General features: G+C 32.1%; 1 protein-coding gene and 1 pseudogene across 2 annotated transcripts in view; both read right to left on the bottom strand.

The window, feature by feature from the left end:
- ATP9B (ATPase phospholipid transporting 9B (putative)) overlaps nucleotides 1–19,763 on the bottom strand; it is a 431,234-nt gene that overhangs the window by 140,939 nt on the left and 270,532 nt on the right. For both annotated transcript variants that reach the window (XM_051970555.1, XM_051970554.1), the window contains exon 12: nucleotides 9,750–9,910. In XM_051970555.1, the coding sequence (XP_051826515.1) occupies nucleotides 9,750–9,910 (161 nt within the window). The remainder of the gene's footprint in view (nucleotides 1–9,749; nucleotides 9,911–19,763) is intronic.
- LOC127545956 (60S ribosomal protein L34-like) lies at nucleotides 6,854–8,109 on the bottom strand (annotated as a pseudogene).

The raw sequence follows: 19,763 nt of genomic DNA, 5'->3' as shown, positions 1-19,763 counted from the left end.
ATTCAAGACCTTTTCCCTTTTCCCCTCAAAAAAAAAAAAAAGTTAATTCATGTTCTATAGTAATCTTGAGTGCTTTCTTGAGGATGTGGCTTCAGAAAGAAATGGCAAGATCCAATTAATTTTATTTCCTTTTTTGATAAGGTTACTAAACTGGTAAATCAGGAAAATATTATAAATATATAGATAGCCTGCTTATTTCACATTAATCTTGTGGAACACAGAGTTGTGAATTAGATGATAATATTAATAATGATATATTCAAATGGATTCAGAATTGGATGAATGGCCTAATTCAAAGAATAGTCAATAATGAATGAAAGTAATTGGAACAGAATGTCTCCAGTGGGGTTCCCCAGAGATCTATGTTCAGTCAAAAAAAAAAAAAAAAGATAATGCAATGTTATATCATATGAATAAAACTGCAGCCTCAAGAAACAAAGGGATGATAATATCTTTGTACTGTGCTCTGGTCAGACATCTGAAATCCTACATTTAATCCAGTTCACGCAGGCTTTCCTTACTATCTGCAATGCATCTTTACTCTCTGGACCACTGGATTTTATCATCTTACTTGCTGTAGAGCTATCTTTTTACCAGGGCATACCTTCAGTTAAACCCTCCAATACGTGTTTTTTCCCCCTTTTAAAGTATAAATCCTGAAAACAGGGAGCGCTTTTCTCTTTGTATCCCCAGCACTTTAGAAGTCACATAGTAGAGAGATTAGGCCTTGGTGATAGCAAGACCTGGGTTCAAGTCCTGTCCATGCCATATAATCATTGTGACTCTCAGCAAGAAATTTAACTTTTCAGTGTCTTGAGATGATTCTCTAAGTTGCAGAACAATTAATTCTGTGATTTTCTTTTTTTACTCAGCTTCATCTATAGAACAAGTATGCCTATTATGTTTCCATATAAGTCACTGGTAAAAATGTTAAATATTACAAAGAATCTGTAGGCAGCATACTAGAGACTTGCTTCAAAGGTAACACAGAACTACCTTCGTTTTCTCTGGGTCAGGTGTTCCATCATCCATCATACCATCATAGTGTAACATCGTGGTCCTAAACTCTTTATTTGTAATGACAGAATAAGTCTCTGTCAAACAGCTTTGCAGAAATCTAAATAAACATCTACAGCATTTACTAAAACACCGGATAAATTGAGTTGCTATTAGTAAAACAATAGTTTATGAAGAATTTGCAAGATTCTCCTCTCCCTTTTAGGTATATAATAGAAATGGTGCATAATTTAGCTGTTTGTCTGTCTGTCTGCCTATCTATCTATCTATTTATTTGCTGAGGCAATTAGGGTTAAATGACTTGCTCAGGGTCACACAGCTAGGAAGTGTTAAGTGTCTGAGGCCAGATTTAAACTCAGGTCCTCCTGACTTCAAGGTCTCTACCCACTGCATCACCTAGCTTAGGTATTTTATTCAAAAGAGGGTAATATAATCATAGACCAAACAATACACTTTTTTATAGTAGTGAGAATCTGTGGCAACTAAAACAAAAATGTATGAATCTTCTCTGCCAAAGCACTTATTAATATAATTCTTTATATCCCAGGACAGGAAAATAACTTGATTATTCAGAATTTTTTTTTCTTTGTACAAGTACAGCAATGAAATTTTACCTGTATGTATAGAAACTATGAAAATGAATATATTTGGTACAAAACTGCTTAGAATTTAGTGACTAAAATTGTATCCAAAACCACCTGCTACAGAGTAATTTTTTTACTTTGAATTTAAAGTAGTACAAACCTTTAAAAATGAAAGTTTGTATTTACATCAGTTCCTATACACTAAAACTATATATTACCACAGTGGAATTGTGGGACATTATTTCCACCTGTTATTAATTAAATAAATAAGATAATTTAGCTAAATAAATGCTACATTTGAACACTATTCTTCAGATGTATTTTCCTAATGTTACAAAGGCTCATCAGTAGGTACTATTTTATGTTGCTATAAGAGTTTGCCAGATATTCACAATTCTGTACCTCCTTTTTACATACAAGTTATTATTTAACAGTTTGGCATGATATTGATTTTCCTATATTGGTTGCTTTAATTTCTTTCTTAGTTCTTTACTCTTTCTTAAGTGGTTCTTTCTCCTTTACCTGTATATCATTCTCCTTTTCCTTCTTTTTGTATTGGAGACCAGGGTTTTCCATTAAATTTTAAGAAATTTTAATGTGTTCTCCCTTTACCTTATAGTAACAGGACATTGTAGTAATTAGAGATGGTCTACCCATTAAGGTTAGAGAGTTATAAAAGTATTAGTTATAAAATGGAATAATGGAATGGAACAACTAACTTTACAAGTCCTCAAATTAGTGAACACTTGAAAGGCTATTAATTTTCCAATTCTAACTAATGCTACTTTTTAAACTTTTATTTATCAGTCTCTATAACTGGTATAAGGCTTCAAAGAAGTTTCCATCAAGCTTCAAAAAAGTAAATTTCTAAAGTCAGTAGCAGTGATCATTTTAGAATCTATATTATAGGACTTTTTCAGTGCCTCATGCTTCAGTGTCTTTAATGACTACTGCTCTGATGCAGAACCCTTAGCATTACTTAGGCTGTTAATTCATATAATGAGAGCTTGGGCATTTTCACTGGCAAACCTCCATCATACTCATTGCTGTGGCTCACTGACTCATATAAGATGGAAGTAAAATGCTGTATCCCAATCTGATAAAGGAGCTAATGCTCTAACTCTGGAATTTTACCAAAAAATAAAAGCCGTCCTTTAAAAATGACTATCTTATAAAGGATACAGCTATCAACTTGTCACCTAAGAATTTTATCCAGATTTTCAATATCCTTATAAACTATTATTAGATATTGTTTATTTGGATTAACATTAAAAATCACTTAGTAAGCAGTAAGACATGTTTTACAGTTCTAGTTATCCACAAAGAGAATTTTAAAAAAGAAAAAAGAAACATTCTCTATCCTTAAAGAAGCTTATAATCTCTGATGAAAGTATGCTGGATCCCCCAATTTGTATAGAGTAATGAGGTGGAATCAGGTGTTTTCATTCCTTTCAAGGAAATAAAAGGGAATTAATTTAACTTAGAATATTTTTTATTGAAAATAAAAAGAAAATTTGTGAGCTATGTAAAAAATCAGCAATTGTTCTTTTAAAGAGATTTTTCTACAGATCTATTCGACTTCTGCAAAAGCAGGGAGTCTGACAAACATAGTAAGATGATATTTTAGTTTAAGGCAAAGATGACAGTATTTTCTCATGCTTTGTTAAATCAAGAAGGCACAAAATTAACACATACTAAAACATCAATTTTAACATTAACAAATGTTCTTTTACATGTTTTTTAGAGGAGGAAAAATGTTGAAAATATTTTATGGAAATTTTGCAAAAGGAAAATATTACTGGTTTCAACCAGCTGTAAATGTAAATTCCTCCAAATCAGTGTCCTGTATTTTTCACATTTTCCGGTTTTCATCCCTTCTACTAAATCTGCATAATTGCATTCTAAGAGCACAGCAAAGGAGGTGAAATATCTACTTGAAGTAGGCGTGAGTTATTTTGGAGCTAAACTGAGCTAGTGCTAGAGATCTTAGAATTCTAACATGTCTCCCTCAGATTGACTGAACACAAAATATAGAAATGACTGAAATCTTTTAATTTCTAAATGGGATCTATCTTCTTCATTTTACATGTAAAAAAAGTATTTGCTGACAAAAGAAAAATATTAATTTCCCCAACACTATTAACTTATGAAAAGAAAAAGTGAATAATCATATATTGTTAGGGTTTGTCAATCTAATCAGGAACCAGAAATCTTTATGTACTGTCATAGATAGCATTTATCATGTCCCTTTAAATGTAAGGAGTATTTTCAAAAAGGTCTAGCATTAAATCACTTCCTCCAATCAAAGATTTAACATTACAGCCTAACCTCCTGGAGAAACAAAGCTTTATTCATAATATATCATCTAAAACTGATAACAGACAGCAGTAAAAAAAAAAAAAAAAAAAAAAAAAGTCTTAAGTAGCATCTCAGGATCTAGAAAATAGTTGTGATATATTTACCCTACTCCATCTTTTTTAAAATTGGTGACCAAAAAATACCTGAAGCAAAATTAACAAAAATAAAGAACCAGGTGGAACCGAATTTTAGGGAGAAAGGAGCAGGCAAGATATGCAAGAAAAGAGGTCTGAAATCTAAGAAACAAAATGTTTAGAAGATATTAACAAACTGGCAAAAAGAAATATAACACTAATAATATCTTTAATTTTATAGTGTTATATAATTTTCAATGCTTCATTGATTACAAAATAACTCAAAAAAAAATTCCCATTATATAAGTAAACTGAGGTTCAGAAAGGCCAAATGCCTTTTCAGGAGTCAATAATTGGTAGATTCAAGATATAATCCTGGATATTAAGACATTTCCTTCCTCAGCTCCTTCTCCCTCCACAGGACATTGGTACTTGGCAGCTCTTACATTCCCTGTGTTATAGCACAAAGTCTTGAAAAGATATTCACTGGTCTTAAAGAAGAACTGAGTGTGAGCTCTGGTCTCGACATTTAATAACCATGTGACAAGTCACTTTTGAATCTGTTTTCTCACTTGTTAAGTAAGAGGAAATTATTTAAATTCCTTATGTAACAGGGATGTTGCAAGATATATTCTTTTGTTTAAAAGATTTAATTTAAAAAATTCAGCTGTACACTTAGTAATTTGGATGATCTGTATTATAAATCAAGAGTTATAATGTTAAATTGTATATAGATGTAAAGCTCAAACATCTAATGTGATGGAAGTTTTTTTTAAAAGAAAAAACTAAAGCATTTCTAATTTAAATACACAAATTTTAAAAAAATCAAGTGTGTTTAGGTTTACTTAATAGAAATTCTGTAAATTGTATTTTATATTGCAAAGTATAACACCGTACATTAAAACATGGAACTTCACAGGTTTTTGTAACTGTAAGTAGAATAAACATCTACAGAATGTTTTTTAAAATAAAAATTAAAAAATTCAGTTGTAAGCTGGGAGTTCAAAACTCAATTCAATGCAGTAACACTGAAGCAGGAATGACCAAAGCATAAGCTTTGTGATCAATACCGAGAATAAGACAAAGATAGAAAAACAACATAGTTCATATCCTCAAAATCGGGGAATATGTCATAGAAGATAAGGATAGCCTCAGGGAAGGTGTGAAAGGGGAAAAGAGAGCTGGATAAAGACCTTCAGAAAAAGTTGAGGAGGAAGAAAATATTATTTGGGGGGAAGATCAAGAGGCACCTGAGCTGAAGCATGAAGGAAGAAAAAGATTCTTTAGGATAGTAATGAAGAGAGAATAGATACTAGGGAAGCATGAAGACTAGAGATAAGAAAAATCCAGAGTAGAATGAAGAGTTCTGAAACACTGTGTGCGAATAGGAGTAAGATGATATAAGACTGAAAGGATAGGTTGGAACAAGGCTGAAGGGGGCCTTAACTGCTGGGCAGAGTTTGCAATTTAACTTAAACACACAACAGAATCACAATTTTGAGCAAACACATCTCTCGATCTTAGGAAGATCACTCTGGCACTGGGAAGAAGAATGAACTGGTGAGAGGAGAGACTAGCTACAGGTAAATACTTTTCACCACAGAAATAATATTGTTGCCTTGAGTTTGGCCACTGTACTTTGAAAATAGTCCATATGCCCTGTCTATCCCCGATTAGAAAGTGAGCTCCTTGGAAAAAGTGACTGGCTTACTTTTCCATTTATATCCTCAGTGTTTAGAATAATGTTCTGCATATAGTAAGCACTTAAGGTGCTTTTAAAAAATAATAGCTAGAATTTATAGAATGCTTACTATGCGGCAGGTATTGTGCCAAACATCCAACCTCAAAACAATCCTAGAGGATAAATGCTATCATTATCTTGATTTTTCAGGTCATGAAAGCAGATGGAGGGTAAGCAAGTTGCTCAGAATCACACAGCTGCTAAGTGTCTGAAATGGAATTTACACTTAGGTCTTCTTGACTTCAGGCTCTGTGCTCCCTGCACTATGTCACTGAGCTGTCTATTAGGCAGCACAGACTCTGCCTTCTAGGGATTTAAAATAGTTTAATTGTGGGAGTGAGGGAGGAAAATGGGAGAAATGCAAACAATTGCTTAAGAAAAAGGTAGAGAAAAATTTTATCATTTTCTATTGAAGAAGGTCAAAGAAGGCTTCCCAGAACAGTTGGGACCTGAACAGATGAGCTTAAAGAAAGAGAGACTTGAACATGCAGAGAAGAGAAAATCATTCAACTATTCCAACTGGGTCCAAGATAACATTTATGTTATGTATAATCTTCACAGGGCCCTCCCTGCTGCTGGGCAATCCTTTCATATCTCTCTAACTACTATTCTGACAACACAACGGCTCTTCTTCCTTCCTCAAAGCTGTCATGGTTTCCTCTACCCTTACATTATGAATTGAGAACTTTGTCTCATATTTTACTGAAAAAAAAAAATAAAGGCTATTCATGGGAAATCTCTTCTCATTTCTCATTTTTCAGATGCCTTCTACTCCAAGGGGAACCTAATATGGTGCAGTGGTTAGAGCATCAGGCTTGGAGTCAAGAAGATCTGAGTTCAAATCCAGCATCAGTCACTAGATGTGAGACTCTAGGCAAGTCACTAAAATCTCTACCTCAGTTTTGTAATCTGTAAAATGAAAATAATAAATATCACTTGAAGATCAAATGGATAATTACTATAAAGCTCTTAGCTCAGGGCCACTATGAGAGAACACATGAGTAATAACTTCATATGAAGAGATAGCCATCTCCCAAAGAGATACTAAAGAAGGGAAAGGGACCTGTATGTGCCAAAATATTTGTGACAGCCCTGTTTGTAGTGGCTAGAAGCTGGAAAATGAATGGATGCCCATCAATTGGAGAATGGCTGGGTAAATTGTGGTATATGAATGTTATGGAATATTATTGTTCTGTAAGAAATGACCAGCAGGATGAATACAAAGAGGCTTGGAGAGACTTACATGAACTGATGCTAAGTAAAATGACAAGAACCAGGAGATCATTATATACTTCAACAACGATACTGTATGAGGATATATTCTGACAGAAGTGGATTTCTTCAATGAAGAGAAGATCCAAATCTGTTTCAATTGATCAATGATGGACAGAAGCAGCTACACCCAAAGAAAGAACACTGGGAAATGAATGTAAACTGTTTGCATTTTTGTTTTTCTTCCTGGGCTATTTTTACCTTCTGAATCCAATTCTTCCTGTGTAACAAGAGAACTGTTTGGTTCTGCACACATATATTGTATCTAGGATATACTGTGACATATTTAACATGTAAAGGACTGCTTGCCATCTGGGGAAGGGGGTAGAAGGAGGGAGGGATAAAGTCGGAACAGGGATAATGTTGTAAAGAAAATTTTTTTCCAAAAAAAAAATAAATAAATAAATTTAAAAAAGAGATGGCTATCTTCCTTAACAAGATCCATCCCTCTATCTGCACTAATGAGCTCATTCTAACTCTTCTCCAATAGACTGTATCCCTTGTCATCCTTACTCTATGACTTACCCTTTTTTCTTTAACATTTAATATCCCATATTTTAAAAAAATGTCCTTTTTACTTACTTCTTTGACTCTGTTTTTAACACTTTCACAACAATTTTCTGCTCCTTAATCACTTTACCCTGTTACATACACACGTATCATACATGGAGCCACCATAATCTCTGCTGACATGCTTTTTTGTCTTTGATAGTCTCATAAGAACTTTATGTCTTAGTGCACGAATACCTTGAAGTCTTTCTGGACGTGCTAATTTTGATGCTTTTTTCCCAGCTTTCTTGGTATAAAGGTACACAATTCTGTGACCTGGGACTTGTAACAACTGAGTTTTGTTGCAAGTCATACTTAAGATAATCTATGGTGATATGTCAGAGGCTGAAGCAGTTTAAATTTCTATTAGGTCTGTCACCAGAAAAGGGAAAAGCTTTCACTTATCTTCAAGGTCTCCCTGTCTACTGGCTCAGTTCCTGCTGCCTACAAGCATGCCCATGTCTTCCTCATCCTCAAAAACACCAATATTTGATGTTATCAATCCTGCTATCATCTTTCTCTCTCCCGCCTTTTGTAGTTAACCTCCTGGGGAAGATTTCTTCTCCTCTCACCCTCTTCCTAATTCTACAGCAGCAGATCTGATCTCATCATTCAATGGAAATTATTTTCTCCAAAGTTACCAATGACTTTTTAATGTTCAAATTTAACGACCTTTTTTCAATCTTCATTTTTCTTGCACTCTCTAAAGCCTCTGACACTGTTAGTGATCTTCTTTTCCTTGCTCTCTTTAAGTGTTGGGAACACCACTCTTTCCTGTTTTTTTGGAATTGCTTCAACTCAGCCTCTAAAATTTCACCCAAGTCACAAACACTAATCAAGGGTATTCCATAGTCCTCACTCTTTGTTCCTCTTCTCTTCTTCCCACAGCTCCCATAGGTCCAATTATCATTGCCATGGAGAATGAAGATCTATTTTTTTCTAACCAGAAGCAAGAAAACTAACAAGACTTAAATGAATCAGAAGAAATCTCACTGGCAGCAATAATGATGGTTCTAGGTGGTGTTTTGAACACAGGGACACCAGAGGTAAAAATGTAATTACCATTTTAGAATATGAGTGGCCAAATAGATTGCTAAACATTACAATCATCTTTTCAGCAAGATGCTGTAATATAAATGTAAAGGTAAAAAATGTAAATGGAGGCACACTTGTACCTTCCAAATGACTAAATCCATCATTGGACATACAACCCTATACTATCTTACATCCTACAATGGGAAAGAGGTACACATACACAGAATCTTCTCTTCTAATTCATGAGTTCTTTAAAATTTCATAGTTGGCCTAAGTAGAAAATACTCAATGTTTTGCGTTAAAAACTTCATTCTGGTTTATATTAAAAAAATAAATCAAGTGAGTAACTCACAAAGTTCATATATTTAATGTATACATATATGCATATATGTAATATACTTAATTTTCTAGATGGTCTATATAACTATAGACTGCTTTTGTGATAAAGTTAGCTATTAGAGCTTATTCAATTTTACAAATATATTTAGATCATATATTACATGTAGATGCAGCACCGTATGTTCAGTAATTAATAAACTTCAAATTTTTATTAAGATAGCTAAATTTACATAGTATTTTAAGGTTGCAAGGCACTTTTCATGTATTATGAATAATACATATCTGTATACATTAAATATATTACATATATTGGATATACAATTTATATTGTTATTTAAAATAGTTAACATAAAAATTTTCTTTTTAAATGTAAATAATACCTATAGATTCCTGCAGAAAGACATAAAGTTTTTAAAAATTGGTCATAAACATCAGTTTTAATTATAATCAGTCATAGTTATTCAATTTGCAGGAATTAAGACTGACATCTTCTCAAATTGCATAATCCAAAAGATCAAGATAATATTCTTATCAATACATGTACAATAGGAGAAGGATTAGATCACTTTAGTATCCTAGAAGATAGTTATAATCCCTCTCTCAAAGAGGAACCTCTCTCCTTATAAAATAAACTTAAAAAACAGCAGATTTCTCCTTTAACCTCTTCTCTTTCAACATTCTTATAAGATCAATTTCTTTCATGGAAACTGATATAACTTCAAGAAAGTTACATTCTGAAGTTAGAGATTTCTCTTTTCTCCCCTTTATCCTTATACATACCTTATAGGGATGATGTAGGAAAATAATAGGAGGAACCTGAAAAGGTTACGGTACCATGGGCCTACAAATCCTTGCAAGGTTACCATAACAACCGAAAGGGCAACAAGGGCCAAAAACAATGCTTTGGTCAGCTGATTCAGCTCAAGGTCCAACAATCCCACCTGAAAGAAATAACAAAAGGTTTATTTGTACAGATTACTAAAACATTACAATAAATTTAGAATTGATATATTATAATCTACAATATGAAAGCTATTTATATTTCCAAAATTCATTTATTACATGTTTTTCATTTAAAAGAACATTTATGTCAATAGTAGAATGAAATGGAAAAAAATGTTTTAATCTAAATAGCTTCATCATATTTCACTATATTTATTGGTATGGAAAGAATTCCTCAAGTTCAGTCAAAATCAAAACAATTCTTTGAAAAACTTTACAAAATGAGTAAAAAAAAAATGCAAAGAAAATAAATATAAGTGCTATAATCAGATGTTAGCATTAGAATAGTCTACCAGGGCAGAAACTGAAATATTGTTGGGAATAGTTATTTGCTTATAGGTAAGTTTTGGTATCTCTCACATATTGACATGCAGCTTCTACTGTGACAGAAATCTGAATTATATTTATTCAGAACTCTTTACTCCACTTGAGAATTATTAAAAGATAATGAGTTGAAGAGAACTTGCCTGCTCTTTCTTCAAAAAAACATTCTTATACCACTAAATATTATTATATACTTCTAGTTTTTGTTCTCTTAAGGAGCTCAAAGGAACTTCTACTTTATAAGAAGTATATAACTTTATAAATCTGAGTTTCATGCAGTCCAAACTGACAAATACTATTTACTACCTCCTCTATCTCTGAGCTTAAAATCAGATTGATAATGGCAAAATTATATCAATACTTAATGACAGTTGGATGATTCTGAAAGGGATAAATGGAAATGGATAATTGTTAAGTATGTCCTACCATGAAAAAATTTGAGAATTGTTTTATATAAGTTCATTTTGTAGTAATATCAAAATCCTTAAAATGATCTTTAAAAAATTAGTTTTTTATCTTATCATTTTTGTACATGATTAATCTAAGCCTGCTTTTAGCTAAGGTTTGCAACTGAATCTACTGAAAATTCTAGATTCAATAGTTAAAACATCCAAAACTGAGTCTATATGGGGAGAGTAATTTTACCTTTAAGCTTTTCCTAGGATAGAATTTTCAGTTAAAAAATAATTTTTGCAACACTAACCTGGTAAGACCCAACAATATACTTTCTGAAGCAAAAGAGGAAATAGCATTCACAGCTTCCTTAAGAGTCTATGCTTAAAACATTTATGTTTCCAGTTTTAATGGGAGAATCACTTAATTGCAGGTGATATTCCTTGTAAATAGATTTTAAAGACTATAGAAAAAAAAGTAATATGTTTACAGGAGCATACAACTAGACACAGCTGATTCCATATGCACCTCTAGATAGAGTTACATGACCTAAAGAATTTATAATCCAAGTGCCCATTTGTATTGCTAGCCACCCCACTGGTGCACAAGCCAGCAAGATGCTCATTTCCTGCATAAATCTAGGGACAACATTCCTCAGCATACTTTGGAAAGTTCACTTTGGAAACTGTGTGTTGGTGAATCAGGCTTAATGTTTCTGAAACCTGACCTCATTTTACTTCTTTATATCTTATGATATGCGATGCATCTAATGACTGAGGAAACTTTAAATAATGAATAATTTACAGATAAGTATCAATTTCAAGTGGAATATCTGCTTATTTTTAATTTAACATATTGAATAAGAGCCCAGGCTTTCCACAAGAAGAAAACCACTTTTCCTATTGTACCCCTCAATAGAACAGGAAAACAAGCCAAGAGATCTAGTAATTAACTCTGAATAGAAACTTTTCAAAGAAACAGAAATCTCAAACTTCCTATTTTCCCAATAAGGTATAATACACAGAGATTCACTTTAGTGGAACAACTTTTAGCCAAGTAAAATGTGTGGGAAAATTATATCAACAAGAACTTCTCTGAGTTTTATCACAGAAGCACTTTTATCTCTAGGCAGTGCCAGCAGGATCAGTAAAACATAACATTTCCCTAGATAACAAATAGTCTGAAAAAGAACTATATTTAAACAGTTCTGAAAAATTCCAACATTCTTGCTTCTGTATAGGCTGTCCCTTCCCTTGAGAACAAGGCAGCTGAAGACCACAGCGGCTGATTTATCAGCTGCATTTAAAAAGCAGCACAACGAGGACAAATATCTTGCAATTTCCGCTGCTTCAACTACTACATAGTTTATGCTTGAATTATTGAGAAAAATAGGTTTTTGGATTAAAATGAAGAAAAATTAAGCCAGGGAAGTAGAGCATGTTTCAAAGCCCAGATCTTTTTGCGTTGACAAAGGCGGTCTAAGTTTCAGGCCTCGCTGAGGATCAGATGAAGTCATTATTCATTCAGTCAGGGAAAAAAGACTCAATTACCTCAACCTAAAGATGCTATCAATGAATGCAAAGTGCATATTTTACTCTATTCATCCAAATCCCATTAAAAAGTGAAAGGAATGATTTAATCTGGCCTTCTAGAGTTGGTCTTTTTTTTGTAATAAAATAAAGAATCTCTGTCCAGCAAAATGCATAACCACTACCTCACACTCCCCTCCCCTGCATCATAGCAGTGAAAGACTGTAAAAGCAGAGACAAAAACAGTTAGAAATGAATACAAAGTTTCCTTTTGAAAAAACACCACATATAGGATCGAAACATTAAATGTAACCCACTGCACACTGATATGTAGATAATTCAAGCATTAATACCTTTCTAATTGATGAAGACAGATGTGGTCAATTGCCTTATTGGTGAATATAAGAGTCAAGAGACCAAATAAAATGTTGTCCAAATGGTTTTTAGAGCAAATTAAAGAAAAACTTATTTTTTTCTCAGGTGAAAAATATCTTAAAAAAAAAAAAAAAAAACAGGATTACATCCAGCTTTCTTTTAGGTACACTACCTTAAGTACATCTAATCTTCCTAGAGTCTAATAGTAATCTGACCACCAATACATAGTAGTAGGTTGAATTTCTTCTTAAAGTGAAGTTGACTTATTAAATCTTAACAGAGGAAATCTCTAAAGAGGAATAAATTAAAGATATAGCTCTTATTTTTAAAATTGCATCAAAAAAGAGAACCACAAACACTATCAAGAGTAAGTATTTAATAACAGCTTTCTGACTATGCACAGTAATATTTAAAATTAACCTAAAGGACATTTATTAGCTTATCTGGATTCCTAAATGTTCCAAGTCACATTCTAGTTAAAAACCCACTTAACTGATAAATTTAGAAGTGTTATTATTTTCCAACTAGAAACTTCTAATATCTTGGAGAACCTCTCTGTCCTTTGCCATAGCTACAATCTTTTCACTAATAGAATATTCTTAATCATTTGAGGTAATTATGACTACATAAGAAAAAAGGTGAATTAAGCAGACTACAGAGTAATTTTCAACATTTATTGTAATTTCCCATATTTGTAAAGCAAATTTTCTTCTACTTGTCATAATATTTGTTCTATTTGAAACAACTGTGATAACAAAATTAAATACGCCACTGGAAATTTTAATCTCCAAGGGAAAATTTGTGCATAATGTCTAAGACAACCACAATAGTTTTGCAAAGGGGCTGTTCTAGGATAATGAACACAATAATTGCCTGTATAATCTAAAATGCTACTAATGGCAACAATCACAAATCCATTTAGCTCCTCTTTAATTTATGTACCAAGTTTTAAATAGCTAATGGTTCTCAGTAAAATAATGGTTTATACCAACAATAAAGGGTAAGTACGGTATTCTCCTGCTTAAACAAGAAAATATCAGTCAGAGTTGCTTTTTTTTTTTTTTTTTTTGAATGAATGAATGAATGAATGAGAATAAGGTCTTATCTTTGTAACACAGTACTATGCTGATATATTTCAAAGTTAAAATCCTTACATACTACTAAGTTCTTTTGAAATCAACTCACTCTAAATTGAAATAAAGGTTTGCGGTTACAAAAACTTTAGGTCTGGCCACTGATTAATGAAGTAGAAGATTAAAAAGCATGACCATCAGGGAAACAAACTATTCTACTGTTGATCTTATGACATTATTCTTGGATTGCCATGATGTTAACATTCTTTTTAAATGGAAATGCACTTTCTAAGCTGACCAGGAATTTTGTCAAGATAGAAAATATTAGACTGGGGAATTTTAAATGTTCATTTTAAATTTCTGTCACAGGTTAATAAGCTCTGTTTCAATTTATTCACCTCCTCCATTTTCCACATAACTGTAGCATAGTATAAAAATATACAAGAATGTAATACATCATTTTTCATTTGCCCAAAGTTGTTCATACAAACTGGATTATGAAAGCATTGAATTTATTGGCAGATACATTTAAAAGAAAAAAGCCTAGTAAATACAATGTAGCAAAATTGTAGCATTGTGTTTTAATTATCCTCTCTACATTAGAAATTCCTATTTTGACCTTTAAAATATACAAAGGACTGCAACTAAACTAGAAATAACATCTCTAAAGAATGTGTACCTTTAGGACATATCTTTAATTTTTTTTTTTCAATTTATAACAGAGCCTAAAAGTAGAAACTAGAAATATTCAAACTTTAATATGTTTTTTCCTCTTACCAAACATGTTTTTGGGGGGAGGAGGGAAGAAGAAAAGGTGGAGTAGGGTGGGGTGAAGGAGTGGGAAAAGGAATATGAACTACTCCATCTTAAGTGTTTCCTAGTACATTCAGGCCAGACACATACTGTAGAAATGTCTAGGCCATTATTGTTTATCGCGTCACTGATCTGCGAAATAAGAAGGGTTTCTTTTGGCCATTATAGCCTATTGGCTCAATAATCTGTGTTTTAAAAGCTCCCTAAATAGGTATTAGAACATCAATTCTTAATGTTACAATCTATCACTTTAATCATTTTTTAAGATCCCTAAATCTATATTTATACAACATAAGTTTGAAAAGTCAATTAATATGTACTTTCATGCCCCATTATTTTATCAGCTAACATATTATATAGTTTAACCTACGTAACTACTGCATTCATATCATTTGAAGGATTTTAATTTTATTCAAGAATTTGTTACCTAAGGTAGTATTTTGTTATGTATTTGAAACACCATTTTGCAAATCTCACAGAAGAAATTTCAGAGGTCATTTAGCTTACATTTGAACAAGAATCTCCTTTAGAATTTAATTAATAAGTAGTCATTCAATCTGAAAATCTCTAGTGGTGGGGAAATCCACTATTAATTGAGGCAGCTGGGTTTCACTTTTGGACAGTTTTAATTGTTTAAAAAAAAAAGTTTCTGTATGTCAAGCCTAAATTAGCCTTTCTGCATCTTAGACTCATTGACTTAGTTTTGGAGGACAAGCAGAATAACTCATGCCCATCATCCCCAAGTCTATTTGCAACCCCCATTTTATCAATTGACCAATGGCATGACCTCTACGACTATCCCCACTCTAGTTGTTATCTTGCTCCAGTTCATCAGTGTCCTTTGTTCCCCCAGTGAAATAAATCACCAACTCTCTATGATTTACAAGACCAAATATAAATTTCTCTGCTTGGCATTAAAGGACTTTTAAAAGCCTTACTAGTTTAGTTCAATTAGCCTATCATGATTGGCCAAAATAGCCAATTTGCTATTCTTCATACATGGCATTTTATCTTTCATCTCTGTACCTTTTTAAGGCTATTCCTAAAATGCATTTCATCCTCATCTTCATCCCTATTTTGATTTCAATTTTCAAAGCTCAAATCAAATGCTACTTTCTACCACAGATCGCTGATATCTCTCTTATACTCCTTTAGTTTCCTACATTACATTTTGTTATGTATACTAATATATGTACATGTTATATGAGAGAATATTAAGTTCCATTTTCGTTTTTATAACCCCACTACCTAGTTGAGTATCTTGCACACAGGAGGTATATTTAATAAATGTTCTTATTATTTCTTAAATTTGATATCCAAAAGTTAATATAGTATATGCTAGATCTATATACTATACTTTTTAATATAACAAGATTTCAACAACTTTTTAAAGTCAGATCACATTGTTGACTTTTACATTAAACACCAAAACATTTTCACACATACTCTTGCCTGTCCCATTAAGTTGACTAAAACAAAACACACAAATGTAAGACTTGGAAAACCTAGGCTTGAATTCTGCCTCAAACAGACTTAATTTCTTAGGGCCTCAATTCTTTCATGTGCAAAACCAGTAGATTATAATGACATCTGAGATTCCTTTCCAGCTCTATATTTATGATACTAGTTTATTATTTATTTTATATCTACTATTGAATTTCAGCTATCATACTTAGTCTATTCTTCTGATCTGTCAAGATCTTTTTTATTCTTATGTATGTCATCCAAGTGACATCCCCTTTAGTCTTGAATCATCTATTGTGATGACCGCGCTAGTACCCAGGACACCCCAGAATCAGCCGGAGTCAGGATAAGCAAAAGTCCTTAGTCTTTATTCTTGGTCTTAGAGGCAGGATGGAACAGGATGGAAGCAGAAGTTCTCCCTCGTCTACCACCAAAGTGTGACCCTGGCTCATCTTACTCCCCCTAGTCCCTCCTACAATCCTCTATATACACGAACCATTGAGCCAGCACAGGATAGTGGGAAGGACCATTTTCCAAGCATATGTCCATAGAGTATTGTCCAATAAGTAGTTAGCCTCAAGTGCTTGGAAGTCCTGACCTCAGTGCATCGACTCAATAGTTTCAGCCCTCTACAATCTGTAAACCTGCTAAGTATGAAATCTATGCCATTAATCAAATCACTGGGGAGGAGGGAAGGGAAGAAAAGAAAAACAGCACTGAACCACTGAGGGGCTCAACTAACAACTTCCTTCCAAGTCAAACCTTTCAGGTTTACTCTTTCAATTCAGTTGTTCAAAATATTTCTGAATCAGCCCCAATAGTTATGACTTTCCCCGTGATTCTCCATTTGTTAATATTTTGTTAAATTGTTTGTTGTAAATACATTAAATTGACTTTGTTAAATACATTAAAGCAAAATCATATAAAAACTGTTTTGAGAAATAAACAAAAACGTGATTTATTCAAATTTCTGAATATTGCTGCTAGAGAAAAAAGAAACAATTACCTTGGGTATAATGATAGAAACTAATAACCAACCAAAAGAGGGTGACAAAATACTAATGCAAACTTGAAAAATATTGTGCTTTCCCCATCAACATTGTTAAAAATAATGCATAATATGCTAGATTTTTTTCTTATTTATATATCTTTCAAATAATCATTAGAGACAGACATTTCTGTCCTACAAAGTACACAGTGACAGAAATGACTATTACCAAATCTGCAAATATATCAGAATTATTTGTTAAATCTGAACTGATAATGATTACATAATATAAATTATCTTCTTTAAGTGCTAAATTTTATTACTTTCTTTTAAAAAATATTATCTGCCTTTCCTTAGTGTGAAGAATTCTCATTGCTCCAAATATTAATTTTTCTCCCCAACTTAAAACTGGTTGAAACTATCATATTAAATTCCTAGGTATTTTATGTAAATTTTCTTAGTACATTTTATTATTTTCTCATAAGCTAAGTCCATTAGATTTCTGAAATTGACAAATACCAACAAATATAAACATTAGATGATTCAAAAAAATTCAAAAAAGATTTTCTCTGAAACTACAAATATCTACTTTTTAAAGATTAAATATAAAATATATTCAACATTGTTTCAGTGCTGCTCTATTTCTGTATATTCTTTAAATGGCCTTTTTTGTTTTGATAGCATTATTATACATACACACATACATACATATGTTTATATATACTTTTATATGTAGATATATTTTATATACTTTTATATATGTATAAAACTTATCCTCTTCTTCCTATACCTATAGTCCCTTTCACCTCTCTTCTCAAGAGATGGGTAACATGTTCATTACTGGGCCTTTGCAGTCAAGGTTGGTCATTGTATTGATCTTTCAATTTATTTATCTTTGCAATGTCCTAGCGATAGTATAAATTATTCCCTGGTTCTGTTCACTTCACTTTGCATTAATTTTGCAGTTCATATAAGTCTTCCCAAGTTTTTCTGAATCCATTCATTTTATAATTTTTTCACTGTGCAATATAATAAAAAAATTGTTACATTCACATATGATAATTTGTTCAGCCATCCCCCAAATGCATATCTTCCCCTTTATTTCTAGTTCTTTGCTATAATAAAAAGTGCTGCTATAAATATTTTTGTATATATGGGTTGATTCCAACTGTCTTTGTTCTATTTGAGGTCTAGGACTAATAGTGGTACAAGACTAAAGGGCTTGAACAATTCAGTGATTTTTTTTTTTTTTGAGCTCCAAATTGCTGTCTAACCATTGCAGTTCACAGCTCCACCACACTGCATTAGTTCTCCCACAACTCTCCAACATTTGTCATTTTCCTTATATGTCATATCTTTGCCAATTTGTTTATTGTGAGGAGGATCACAGAAGGTTTTTTTTTTATGTGCATTTTTTTTTTACTATTAGTGATTTGGAACATTTTTATATGTGGTTATTTATCGAGAGCTTTAGATTTCTCTTGAGAACTTCTCTTTCATATCCTTAAAAGCATTTCTTATTTTGATCTTTAGTTTTCTTAGAGAAATTATATGCATATTTTAATCAGTGTTAACTATAATATTTAAAATTTTAAAAATAAGAGTATAATGTTTATAATTATGTAGATAATTTTAACTCGATAAAGACATAAAACCCACCATTACATATCAAGGATAAATAATTTGTAACACAAAAACTCTGTTTTTAGGGAAAAAAATATGTGGATAATTTTAAAATTAGACATTTAAGGAGATTTTCAAAAAACATTTTATTCTGTGACCAATAATGATAAATATGTATTTCCTTGAAAATGATTATGATAACTAGTGCAGATCTTGTAATGATTCAATCTTATTTGAGAGAATGATTTTCATTCTTAATTCATTTTAATATTTTAGGCTGTGTTTAGGGAGGAGAGACAGATGGAAAAGTCAAAGGCTAAAAAAGCAATGTTATGGTTTGACCAGAAGAGGGAGCCCAAGATTGCTCTTTATCAGTTCTTGTTTAAGCCTACATTGGGAATTCAAGTAACAATTGTAAACCTGAATCATAGATAAAGCCGCACAAGGCACAGCTAATGAAATTTTTTTTTAAAGAAAAACTACTTAAAATATATTTTTGCTATGTAGAATATAGTATTACATTTATAGAATTTTACATGCTGACAGTTAATGTTTATGAAACTGTTTCAGAAAGAAAAATGCTTTCATGAAATGAATGTCAGGAAGTGGCTTCACATAGGAAAAAAAAAATCACAAACTATCCTGCATCCAATGCCCAAGTAGGTAATTAGGCTACAGTGTAAGACTAATCCCAAAACTAAGTCAATAAAAGTGTACTGATAGACTAAGTTAATGGTTTCATGATCCTTGTAACTTTACTAACAACATAGGAAGCTATCAATTCTAAATGGGTTTCCCAAGACCACCCACCAATTTAGAGTAATTACTTCAATAATCCTATACTACCACTAACATCAGAAGCTTAAATATTTAACATCATTCATACTAGAGAAACCTTGAAGTCAGTTTTCAATCTTATTAAATGAGGACTGGGAAGTGGAGGGGTTTTATATTTCTTTAAATGGCTCTTTTGAAATAGCATTAAACTTTCTTTCTAATTCTTAATATCAACATAGTATGATGATCTCTGAATTTCATGAGGAAGGAATAGTCTAATTTATTTACAACCCAGTATTGCTATTAATTTATAAGCAGTCATTAAAAAACTGATTTGTAAAGAAATTGAAGTAATTTAATTTTAAATTTATACAAGGTTTTTTACAAGGTTTTATACAAAATTTTCTTTCAGGAATATGAAAAAAAAATTAGC

Source organism: Antechinus flavipes, chromosome 1, assembly GCF_016432865.1.
Source record: "Antechinus flavipes isolate AdamAnt ecotype Samford, QLD, Australia chromosome 1, AdamAnt_v2, whole genome shotgun sequence".
NCBI classification, from domain to species: domain Eukaryota; kingdom Metazoa; phylum Chordata; class Mammalia; order Dasyuromorphia; family Dasyuridae; genus Antechinus; species Antechinus flavipes.
This window is presented reverse-complemented; position numbering and strand designations above follow the sequence as displayed.